The 13,242-nt window shown below is 36.3% G+C and overlaps 1 protein-coding gene across 2 annotated transcripts in view; it reads right to left on the reverse strand.

Annotated features, from left to right (window-relative positions):
- Positions 1–2,573: 2,573 nt before the first annotated feature.
- LOC113399827 (titin-like) overlaps positions 2,574–13,242 on the reverse strand; it is a 77,553-nt gene continuing 66,884 nt past the window's right edge. Inside the window, exons 10-16 of one of the 2 annotated variants that reach the window (XM_026639072.2) lie at positions 10,280–10,443; positions 8,932–9,168; positions 7,791–7,964; positions 5,845–7,402; positions 4,038–5,352; positions 3,796–3,907; positions 2,574–3,306 (exon numbers count right to left, since the gene is read on the reverse strand). In XM_026639072.2, the coding sequence (XP_026494857.2) occupies positions 3,139–3,306; positions 3,796–3,907; positions 4,038–5,352; positions 5,845–7,402; positions 7,791–7,964; positions 8,932–9,168; positions 10,280–10,443 (3,728 nt within the window). In that variant the 3' untranslated portion in view covers positions 2,574–3,138. Of the gene's footprint in view, positions 3,307–3,795; positions 3,908–4,037; positions 7,403–7,790; positions 7,965–8,931; positions 9,169–10,279; positions 10,444–13,242 lie in introns of both variants that reach the window. The other variant, XM_026639071.2, reaches the window with a different exon arrangement.

The raw sequence follows: 13,242 nt of genomic DNA on the forward strand, positions 1-13,242 counted from the left end.
GTTTTATTATAAAAATACATTATATTTTTAACATTAACATAATGTTTACGTTACTATTAAAATTAATGCACATTATTATTTCTTTAATTCATAAATTTTACCAATATCGGTATTTTGAAATAATTAACTAAAAATATTCCGACGAGTTGAGAATCTTCGCTCTTTTTTGGAAATCGATTATTAATAAAGATTATATTAATGGTTGGAATCAAATGAAGGTAATAAAACACTCTTGAAAAACTACAGGCTCGGTAGTAGGTAGGAACTTCTTCGACAAGAATTTTCAGCAATTGGTAACAAGCTTCATGCTTCCCTTTTCGTGGGAGCTCCGCTTTTTAAAATTATTTTCAGGATATAAGACAGGGTTAATGTGTTTAATAATTCGTGTGTAATAATTTCAAAAATTTAAAATGACTAGAAAGAAAGAAATTAATTTAATTAATTTATATTACAAGGTTGTACAGTATAGTTACAAGGAATGATTCCGAGTTATAATTTACCTGTATTAATTACTTAAAAATGGAATCATTGATTTTTATTTAAATGTATTCAATAATCTCGATCGATGATAGACTTGCTCCGCTCCGCAGACTAAATAAACCACAGAATGCTTATGGGCCTCGAGTTCCATCATATGACGCGCCGTGTCTAAAGACGCACCACAATCATGGCATCTCTTGAGGTTTAAGCTTATTTCATACAAAATATCAACAAATTTGGTTCAGTAATGAAAGCCTAACAAACAGACAGACAAACAGACAGAGTTTCTTTAGTATAGTATATATATTTTAAAAAATACCAATTTTGTTTATTATCATTTTCATCAAGATGGCTATTATTAGTCAGGTAGAAAAATAAAAATGTTTTAATTAGATTAAAAGGTAATATATACGTATATAAAATAGTCCAAGTCTAACTAGGAATTGCTTAGTTGTGTGCTGGCGGTGGCGTTATTTATATAAACAAATTCTATTGATCGTAAATGAAATTTCAATGCAGAAAGTGTACTTAAGACTTAATTTAAGATTAGTGTGTATTAGTTAACACAATTATCGCTTGTGCGACTGTTAAAGTCGACAGTGGAGCGTAAGTCTGTGATCTGTGCGCACGTTCACACACACCATAAATACAATTAAATTATTTTAAAAAGTGAAATAAACATGGAAAATAAACAAGATAATAATTATCCTTTTGAGATTCGAGATGTAGAACCCGATGTAGCAGAAATGCTTATGAAATATTTTACGGCTAAATGAATTATTATATTTTTCGTTACTTGTTGATTGTGGTGTTGTAATCAACATTTATTTTGTATAAAATTTTCATATCAAACATTTGTGTTTATGTTTGAAAAATTAACTGAAGTAGTGATGAAAATGATGTCGTCCTGACCGATTTAGCCACGGCGCAAGTCTCAAGAAAGATCGGCCGACTATACGAGATATATTATAGGCACAAGTGTGTGCTCCATACATAGGTGCACAGAGAGTGCATTCCCTCACCCTCATTATACGATGGGACGCCCAACCCGACACAACCGGAAATAGTTCAGACGCAGGGCCAACGATTTTATATGCTTTTGGAGGATATACTTCGAACTTCGGTCTTCGGTCTGTAACTGAGAATCTTTCGATAGAAAACTTAATATTTTTTTATCGGCCCGAAATGGAGTATGAATCCAGAACCTCGGGGTATGCGGGGTATCCAGATATCTAGCCACTAGGCCAACGGGGCAGTCAATTGAAATAATCAATTTCAAAATATTTTTAGCCATCTATATAACGTTAAAAGATAAATGTAAAGAAATCATAATATATATAAACATATATTACTCATATGAATTCCATATATAAGATATCCATAGTACTTATACCCTAAGATAAGATAATTACTATACCCTATCCGATCAGTCATTCATTTTTGGACAGTACCCCTACGTACTGTTACTGTCTACTTCTACTACTTAGTACTAGTACGAGTTTACCAGTTAGCTATAAAGTATTTCACTTTCGGTTTTCCAAGCGAAAAGAACGTAATTGTTTCGGATTGCCGAAAGTTAATTTAAAAAGGAGTGATAAATATAATATGTAAATTGCCTAATCTAATTGTCTTATTTATTAATAAATGTATTCGTTTTTGTTTTAAACACGATAATTATCATACGTCATTAATATACTTACTTTGTATGGCATTTAGTGATATGATCACTGTAAACGAATTAATAGAAAACACTGTTACATACTTAGGTTAGCGAATCATTATAGGAAAAAAATATATTTGAGAACTATTTAATTTCAAATATTTAAGTATTTGATTTCAAACTCTTCTAAACCTTACGTTCAAGAAAATGTCATGAATAAAAGAAAATATTATAAAAGAAAATTGTTTTTTAAATTATGGCTGTATATGTCTCAGAAATACCAGCTAAATCGAGAAATATGTCGATTCCGTATAACAAGTATAAAATTACGTAGACACATTAATTGTAAAAATACTTTAATAATAACTATGACCACAAAAATGTTTTACTTTGATTCAAAGGTTGACAAAGGTTGTCTAAATAAAAACAAAGATGGTGATATAACCATTTATTTGAATAAAATGCTCTATTTTAGTATTTCTTTGTAACACCATGATATTTAAGTTAAACATTGACAAGTAAATGTAGTTGTTATTATTAAGTAAACATTTCTTCCTTTTTTAATTATGATTATCGTAACTCCATAATTTTAATACCACTATAAATAAAACAATGTCTCAGTCCTTCTTCACAATTTTATTTAAATAATACGGTTATACAAAGAAAATAAATTAAAAGCCAGATTTAAAATCAATCATTCGTTGGTAATATAAAAATTCTAAACAGACTCATAATAGTGGATAATAACCGTGTAGGGCCGGGCCGCGCCGAACCGGCTCGAAATCGTCCGGACTGGGGCCGGTTCGACGAGGCCGACACCCACACACAACGAATCGGCAACGTACACATCTATTAAAAGCGACTCTATAATATAAAATGGGAGACGTCTCCCGCACCTAACGTCTCGCCGCTACGAGCGGCGTTAAAACTATCATACACTTATAGAAAATCACAAAATTCAAGCGGAAAATAATAGGAATCGGAATCGAATCGCCAATCTACGCGATCACGTCGGGCAGCAGCGCGTTGTCGGCTTGCGGGCTGGGCGGCGCCTTCATCGGCTCGTCTGCGCCGTTCGCCAGCGTCTTCTCCGTCGCGCCCTTCTTGTCGACGGGCTTCTTTACACTTCCTACTTTCGCAGGAGCGGCCTTCAATCCAGCCAGGGCCTAGTAAATTCGTCATTATTATTTTACAACTGACAACAAATATATTCGTTATATTATTTAATAAATAACAAAGAGAAAGACTTTCCCATCGTTTCGTATTCGTTACACACTACGGAATAAATGGAGCACCATGCTATGAGACATGGCCTCAACAACTACATGAAATGTTCCCGAGATTTTTCATTTTTCGCTTTAGGACCAAGTAAAATACTTCGTAAAATGTTGCGGAACCAGAGTCCCGCATGTCGCTACAACGTTGGCTGCAACGTATAACGGATAGCGACGTCGATGGCGACGTCGATTGAGGATTGTGCGCCATGATACCGGACAAGATATTACCTAGTGGATTCGTCGCTATATTCTTTAATATATCAATGTTCACCATTTTGATAAATCATAAAAAATCACATAATAGTTATGTAATTAAATTATACAATTAACTGATTAAATTGATCTCGAATAATTAGTAATAGTATATTTAGAACTGACCTTTGCAGTCGTAGTCCTCGGAGGAGCGGCCTTGGCGGTAATGCGCTTGTTAGCGAGATCTTTGCTCTGTTTATCGAGAGGAGCGCGCGCCGCGGGTTTTGGTGCAGCAGATCTATTTGATATAAATACTATATTAAATAAATAATTAGAAATAATTGTTTAATACTTGACTTAATATATTACAGTAGTCAATTTTAATCAAAAATACAATATGTAACTCATAAAAGACAAACAGTACGTACTTAGGAGGAGCGGCGACGGGAGCGGCCGGGCGCGGTGCGGGACGAGGCGCGGGGCGGGTGATCGGCGCGCGAGTGGGCGGCTTGGCCGGAGCTTTCACATCGCCATTCGTCATGGGCTTCGAGGGCGCTGCTGCAGTTTTCGGCTTCAAGTCCTTGGGCTTAGCGATAGGAGCGGCGGCAGAAAGCGGGCGAGCCGCTGAAGTAGGCCGAGCGGCGGGACGAGCCGCCGGTGCCGCGGCGACTTTAGATGGTACCGCAGCCGTCTTCGCAGATGCCGCTGTGGCAGCGGGTTTCGTCGCGGGCGCCTTGGGAGCGGGGCGAGCAGCTGGAGCCGAGCGCGTGGGCGCCGCCGCACGAGCGGGCGCGGGCGCCGAGGCCGGCTTGGGGGCGGGCTTCATGGCGGGCGACGCGGCCGGCTTAGCGGCGAGCCGCGCGGCCGGCGAGGGCTTAGTGGCCGAGCCCGGAGTGCGGGCGGCGACGGTGCGCGGGGCGGCCGTGGCCGGTGTCCGCGGCGTGCTCGTTGTCGATGTAGGCGCGGAACGTTTCGTCACCGAAGCCGGTGTTCGTGTAGCGGGTGTCGTTTTTGTTGCCGTCTTCGATGGAGCCGCTTTAGCAGTGGGTGTCGTTGGAGATTTTTTCGGAGAACCGGTCGATTTCGTTTTCGCTGTGGTCGCGGCTACACCTGTGACGGCGGCGGCGGCGGCGGCGGCGGCGGCCACGGCGGCCGTGGCGGCGGCGATGGGTGCCTCACCGAGTGCGGAAGGTTGAGCGGGCTCGACTGCGGGTGTCGGAGGGGGTGTTGCTCCGGGTTGTACGGTATCATCGTGTTGAATTTCACTAGTAACGGGAACACAAATTTCTTGGGCTCTAGATTCGGGAATACCGATATCTATATCGGTGACTAGTTCAGTACGCGGCCGTTCCTCCGGTACTATGTCGGGTGCTGGAGCGCTAATTTCGGGTGCTGATTGTTGGATCTCAGAAGATATAACCTCTGCTGAATCCGTTACGGGCACTGGAGAAGGCGCTGCCGGTGTCGTCTCTGTGATCACATCAACGGGTGCAGGAGATACACTTGTAATTTCTGATTCAACAGGTACAGTTTCGACTACGGAAGATTCTATAGAAGTTTCCAATTCTAATGGTACTGATTCTGTTTGAACAGGTATATCAGGTACAGGCGACTCGGTAGACCGCGATACTTCCATGGGCATGAAAGAATCAGTCTGTTGAAGCGATTGCACTGGAACAGGTGACACAGATTGGTCCACAGGATGTGGTGATTCTCTTTCTATTTCTTTATTCTCATGTTCAACTGAAATATTAGGTTCAATTTGAGTCTCTGTTGTTTCCTTTTCTAGATCAAGGGGCTGTGGTGATGCTATTTGTGGTTCAACAAGGGCAGGTTCGATGGTTGTTGTGCTTTCATTGGGTAAAGGTGATGCATTAAATAGTGTCTCTCTTTCTTGTAGTATATCACTAACATGCACTGTATCCTTGTCAGTTTTTTCTTCAGGTATCGGGGATTCCCTAGGTAGTGGAACCTCAGCTGGTGCTGGAGTTCCAATAATATCGTGAGATGGTAATGGTGATTGTGATTCCAATGTTGTCTGTGTCGGTAATGGCGATGGATTACATGCAGTTGCTTCAATGTCTACTAATTCTGAAGGATGTGGCGACTTTGAAACGGGTGATGATGAGGGTTCGACAAGTTCGCCGGGTACAGGTGATGAAATCGGTAATGGTGACTCAGATGGCATCAGTGACTCAATAGGTAGTGGTGATTCAGATGGAATTGATGACTCACTAGGTATTGGTGACTCTCCCGGTAGTGATGACTCCAATGGTATTAGAGCCTCTTGAGGTATTGGACTTTCTCGTTGCACTGAAAAGTCTTGCGGTAATGGTGATTCCCTTGTTACCGATGACTCTCGAGGCAATAGGGAGTGACTTGGTACTGGCGACTCTTGTGGTAACGGGGACTCTCGAGCATGTGAAATCTCTTGCGGAAGTGGAGACTCACTTGGAATGGGAGAATCTCTAGGCTGTAGAGTATCTTGTGACAACGGAGACTCGCGCGGCAAAGAAATCTCTTGCGGCAAAGGAGATTCTCGATGTAACAGAGAATCTTGAGGCAATGGAGATTCTTGCGGCAATGGGGACTCCTTGGGAAGTGGCGACTCGTGCACCGGTAACGGAGAGTCACTCGTCATTAGTGGTTCACTCAGAGCGGGAGACGGCGATGGCGACTCTGTCGAGAACTCTGGTTCCAGTTGATTCAATTCAGTGTCTTCTTCTTTTTCAAACTTAATTTCTGGGGCTTCAAAAGCAAATTCTGAGAGATCTAAATCTTTTTTATCATTACCAGTATCATTTTGTATTTCGTCAATTACCTTCTCTTCAATCAACTCTTCATTGAGTTCAGATTCAGGAGTCTCATGAACTTCGACCACTACATTTTCTTGTGCCATTTCTGGTGAAGATGGTTTAATAATTTCTTGTTCACTAATGTGTTGTGAAGAAAATGCATGTTCACAATTTAATTCTTCGTTAACTTCTGGATTTATTGCAGTTTCTGTCACTATTTCGTTTTCTTCTAATTCAGGTGAATTCTCTACTTGATTATCTTTTTCAGAACTTTCTTCATCAACTTGGTCGTCTTTAAGTTCAGCAACAATTTCTGGGTGAACTTCTTCAGATGGTGATTCATCAAATTTACTTTCCATTTCAATATCTTGAGAAATTTCATCCTGCGGAGTTATAGCTCTTACATCTTTATCACTATCTGAAGGATCCAATAAGTCCTCATTTGTAAATCCTAGTTCTGAGCTTTTACCATCTGGTATTTCTGGTATCTGCTCAAAGAGAAGTTTGTGAGATTCAGGTGTATCTGTTTGAGCAACAGGGTCTTGTTGGACATTGCATTCAAACTCTGTATTAGTATCATTTTGCATATTTGTATTTTGAATATTGAAGTCCATAAAATTATCTAAACTAGAAACATTGTTTCCGACAATTTCTGATCTGTCTTCAAACCTAATAATGTCATTGTTTGGCTCTTGATTGTCTTGTTCTAAATTTAATAAATTCGTTCTCTCTTCAGGAGAAATGTTTTCTTTATTTTCATTAACAGTCTCACAAACTCCGTTTTGTTGAATATCTTCATCGTCACTGTCAGGAAGAGGCTGTACTGCATTTAAATCAACATGTGATCCAATTTTACCAAATCTTTCACAAGTGTCATCATCTTTTTCTTGGTAAAAACTCATGCTCATGGGATCATTTTCTTTATTTTTTAGCCTTTCAAAGAGTTCGTCATTATCATCAACACTAAAGGGATTTGTTTCTGTATGAGCAGGAAATACCTGCAAAGAAAAATTAGTATAACTTCAATAGTTTTACTTAAAATCGTTAAATTTTCAAGACAATTTTGTGCAAATGTTAATTGACTTGTAAATAAATCAAACAAAAGGTACCTATAATTTTCCTCCAATTTTATTATCAAAAAATAGTTGTATAATATAATATTTTTCAAAGTTACGCAATATATCAAATATGACTGAATTATGGATTCAAATCTGGGTTAACATTTCAAATATTTTCACATGCTAAACTATATTGATCATATGTTGGACGGCGAAAGTATAGCATGGCTCAAAATAATTGACACATAGAAATATGTAATTGTATCAAAATATTTCTTCTAAAAAAAGGCTCGTAACAAGCATGTTAAAAATAAAAATAAACAATTACCTGAATGTTACAAAAGTCTGTTGTATCTTTTTGTATTCTTTCAAAATCTTGAAATAAACCTGTATCTTTTATTTTATCTTGTTCTATTCCTACGCTAAATCCGAAACCTAAGCTCTCCATGTCACACTTCTCGTTGCCATTTAAGTGTTGCGTTACGCCTTCCATTGATATATTCTGGAAAGACGAAAGTGTAATTAATATTAAATATTGCCAAACTAATGTATTATTACAGTTTGCAGGATATTCCTCTTTTATAGTTATATAGTAATTAGATAAATTGTGTTTATTAAAAAAAAAACTTCTTAATGAAGTATTAAGTTATTTATTATAATAAAATATTTGTATAAATATGTATAATGGATAAAAAAATACCCTGAGAATTCTCTATTTTGCCTTCATATATAACTGACTAACAGAGTAATAATAATAATAAAAAAACAAATGTTTCCATAAAAATAATGATTAATAGATAAGAATGCTGGAATAACGAAAAGAGTTTTAAATTAGAGTCATTATTTTATTTTTAAATGATAACTATTAATACATTCTAACAATTATTTATTATAATAACTTCAAGTGAAAGTTATAATGTTTTTGTGGTGAATTTCAATGTTGGTACATACATATTGATCCTCATTTAATAGTTAAGCAAGGTACTTAAATAAAAAGGCAAACAAATTCCGTTGCAAGTTTGACTCACATAATACTCACAAAAAATGAAATAAGAACATGTAAAATAGTCATTTTATGAGTCTTAGTTATTACATATTTTTCTTTTAATAGATTATTTAACTATTACTAGTAGGTCTTTAATGAGAATTCCCCTGCTTATTTTATTTAGTTTTTGATATAATTCTATATAAATGCTTATTTATTTTAAGAATACTCTGAATATATTAGATATCTGCTATACATGGGATTAAGTAAAAAGTCTCAAATAATTAATGTATTTGAGTTCTCCCATCATCGAGGGCGCAAATATTTTCGTTCGGCTTGGAAGAAAAATGTGTACTAGGTTATGCAAAGGGAACATTGTTTCACTGAATTTATAACTAGAGAATATAATCTGCATAACAAGATAACCTCAAATATATTCCTGTGGTGCCCAGTCAATTAATCTGAAATAAAAAAATAAACTCACATGATGCCCATTAAGCTGATCACAATTATCCAAGTCTTGAAGTTCAGCAGGTCTGATGACAGCCTCAGTCTGGAACTGGGCGACATCAGGCAATTCTATATCATCCATAGGTAAGGGCTTGCGGGGAGACTCCGCCAACAGTACATCAGATCCTGTTACTCCACCCGGCACAAAGACCGGAGCATCTGGGTTAAGTGGTGAGCTGTTCATGTCTACTGAACTGCTTTCCCAAGCAGACTGAAAAATAAATAAATAAAAATATTTTTTTTAAAGTACAGAATTATGAGATTTGTTATTTAATACTAAATGGCTGTTAGTGATTTATTTTTTCAACATTAAGTTGCAATGTATTTAATATATTTTTAAAAACTTGGTAAGAATTATAAGCAAGAATCCTATTTCTTTGTTTAACTTTACAGTAATTTAAAATAAGTTTATATTATTATCTTCCCTGTATCTCTACAATGTCTCATTATTTAAGGTAATAAAACAAATAATAAGGTTTAAAAAAATAATCAAAATATTGAAGTTAAAACAAATGAAAAATCAAATTTTACAATAATAAATGGCAGAATAATATGCACCCTACATAAATTATTGCCAAATCTCTGGTCAATTAAGCAATATGTCGAGTTGCTACAGTATATTGATGCTTTACATCATTTCATCAATGACTTCACATTTAAAGATGACAATAATGAGCTAATCTATGTTGTATTTTAAACTTTAAAAATTATAACAGTGAGAAAATTGCTGTTATTTTATGACATACATATACATATTACAGTATAATCTGTTAATATTATGTAGAAGCAGCTTTTTATAACATCACTATAATGATAAAATTAGAACAGCTTATTCTTGGTATAATTTTTTAATAAGATAACATTAAAAAAATGTATACTTCTATAAATAAAAAAATATATATATTTTATATTCAAAAATTATATATGAAGATTATTCAATATGTGGACAAAAATGCAAGTCAAACAAGATGAGACAAATGAAGAGCAAACCATTTATAGAATTTGGTATCAAAAACTAAGAAGTTGATACGAATGTACATTGGCTAATTGATAAAGACAAACATTCTTATTTCCCAGAAGAATGCAAGTGTAATACAGAATGTATTTTAAATTAGCATTCTATATATGCACGAAGCAAGCTATTAATAGAACTACAATCTACTTTAAATCCACAACAATACATATTTCCAAGAAAGTAAGTCTATGAAAACCTATGCCGTGAATTCTAATCGACTTGTCTGTTCACTGTTGAAATACTGCTATATTTTTAAGAAATGTAGTTAACATATATGTAATATGCAGATTAATTTCATACAACTTACATTATCTTGACAAGGTGTTTCAGAACGCGGAGGCTCGTCGACCTCTTCGCTAGGATTTTGTTCTTGTTCGCCCTCGCCTTTGTAGTAATTCCACTCGTCTTCGGACTCTTCGCCACTCTCCGCTACATTATCCACTAAGTTGCCGTCGACGTGGCTGTCTTCCACTAAATAATACAAAAATAACACGTTATTCAATACAAGCGCTCGTTACCACCCGCGCCAGCACCAGGTGATCACGCAACATTGATCAACATTCACCCCCACTTACTATCAACAGGTGACACACCCTTATATAAAAGAAACATACCGATTTAAGTGAAACCCATTATATTTTGATACAAAGCAAGAATTAACGTGTCACCTAACTCGTTACACTGACAGCAAATCCGCGTGATCACAACAATATTTACCGGTCATAAAATTTAAACTCGCGAAAACTTCGCGGACGCCATTTCGAAAACGGATTATTGAGACACGCCCGTGTCCGAAAGGAATGAGCATATAGAGTCAAAAATATGCCGGTCAACCTAGGGCCTTTGCGGGAATCCTCAGAAGAACGAAGGAGGGATGCGCCACAGTACGAACACGATCTATTTCCAGAACACCGCTCCGCATGAATCAACACAGAAATAACCTTTCACAAAACTATTCCGTATGTTAAAATAATCAACATAATTTGCATAAAATCACGTACCGCAAACGGTAATTTCACTGCACAGTTTTTTTTCCCAATGTCGAATGAAAAATATTTATAAAAGGTGTTGATGTAGACAAAAGTCCGTTCACAATTTGTAGTTTTGACAATAGAGAGCGGTACAGAGCCCACGAGCGTTCGATGTGCGACTGATTGCGAGCGCGGTGCGGGACGGGGCGGCGACGGGGCGCGAGGCGAGGCACCACGGGCACGGGCGGAACCGGCGCGCTCGTGGCCGGCGGTGGCGAGGGGACGCGTACTCAGGGATGCCGTCTCATTATTATATTATAATATTTATTTTTATCAGTCGCCTCTAATCTTATCCATTGGAATATTTACGATTCGAATAGTAAGTACGTACCTACGTACATAATTTTTAATTTTAACGAGATCGAGAGAACGAAAAAGAGAAATTGCATAACAGATAAATGTTTGTAATTTTTTTATCAAAACTTTAAGATCATATCGTTACAAATAAAAAAATGTTTATGAAAAACAAGCCACAAAATATTCTACTTATTGTTTTAGGTAATTGTTTACGTCATTAGACGCTGAGAATATAAAAGTGGGTCACTTCAGTATTATACGTTTTTTGTATAGGTATAACTAAACATGCAATAAAAATGTAGCGGAGTTATTTATGTACTTGTTTTTTGTAAATATATACCTAAATAATACTTGGGTTTTTAAATACCCATATTGAATTATGGTGTATGATCCTTTTAAAGTTCCAATATAACTGGAACAGATAGGTGATCCATCTATATCGTTTAGTATTCATTACAAAATAAACTTTGACGTAAATTATTTTCCTTGCCAAAAAAATAGCTCGTTATAGGTAAAAATCTAATTAAATTTAACATACGTGATGTACCTACATAGATATAATACATTACATCAAGTGTTATAAACATAACACACCCACTAGACCTAACCCAGTTAATTAGTAACGAATTTTAACTAAACAGTAAGTAATTAGGTGCGGAATACTCAGAATACACTATAAACCGCGCCCTAAAACAATGGAAAGTAAAGTACGTAGTGATGTGTAGTTCGCGAACGAACTAGTTCGAAAGAGCGCTCCCAGAGATGAACTACGCGAACTAGATCCCCGATTTTTCGTTCCATAGTTCGTTAGCTCGTTACTGAACGAGGAAAGGTAGCGCCAATAAACTAATGTCGCCTCGCTCGCTCGGGCGGTATTCTACCTGTCACTCGCTCAGTGAACTGCATTTCGTTTCCGTGGCGACTTACGTATGCACTTTTAGGGTACTGGTCCCTTGACATGCTTGTGAAGAAAGAGAATATGTATCGTTGATTATTTTGAAATTTATTTTATATAGTTATAATTTTGAAATATAATAAAAATATAAAAGCAAAAATACTAAATGATTATTTTAATTACTACCTAAATAATAAACCTATTTGTTTGCAATAAATAAAATATATTTTACGAATACTCATTTCATTTATCTTTTATTTAAAGTCCAAATATTTTATTATTCTTGTCGCAATAAGTGCAGTATCAAAACGAGCGAACGATCTAGCCTTTCTTTGAATCAATAAAAGTCAGATCGCTGTTTTAGTTCATCTGTTCGTCAGCTCGCAGATGCTCGGTAGTCGGTAAGCAGCTGGTAGCTGAAGAACTAAAAGAGCGAACTAGTTCGTTTAGTTCGGCGACTTAAACCGAGCGATCTCAGTTGCGAACACTATTATGCCCAACACTAGAAAGTAGCATAGAATCAATAGTCATATAAAGTATAACTAAAGAGAATATTCCACCATAACTAAATAATAAAATAGACAGCACAAAAATTTTATACAGCTGAGATCACGCATGTAAAGGTTGCTACCCATCTCAGCTGATTCTAACTGACGTCATTTATTAAAAGGTTCTTTAAGCTTTTGTATAAAGCAGACAGTTCTGTCGCGGAACTTCATTAAATAAAAAAAATGTAAAGGAAATAATATGCGTCATTAAAAATATTTTTTTAAATTCGAAGCAAACTTTTGCGAATTTTTATCGATCATACTAATGCGTTATTTTGTATTTAGAAAAATAATGTTATCTAATAAATATAATTTATTATTATTATTATCATAATAAATGGAAAAAATATTATGGATAGTATAAATCATGTGGGATTCATTTTCGAGATAGTAATAAAATAAAATGAGAACAATGACAAAGCAGTAACCTCGTCGGTAAAACATCCGAATCTGGTAAACCATGACCCATAACGACAGCCCCTGTTCATTGTGATGAAAC

This window comes from Vanessa tameamea, chromosome 8 (genome assembly GCF_037043105.1).
Source record: "Vanessa tameamea isolate UH-Manoa-2023 chromosome 8, ilVanTame1 primary haplotype, whole genome shotgun sequence".
NCBI lineage: Eukaryota > Metazoa > Arthropoda > Insecta > Lepidoptera > Nymphalidae > Vanessa > Vanessa tameamea.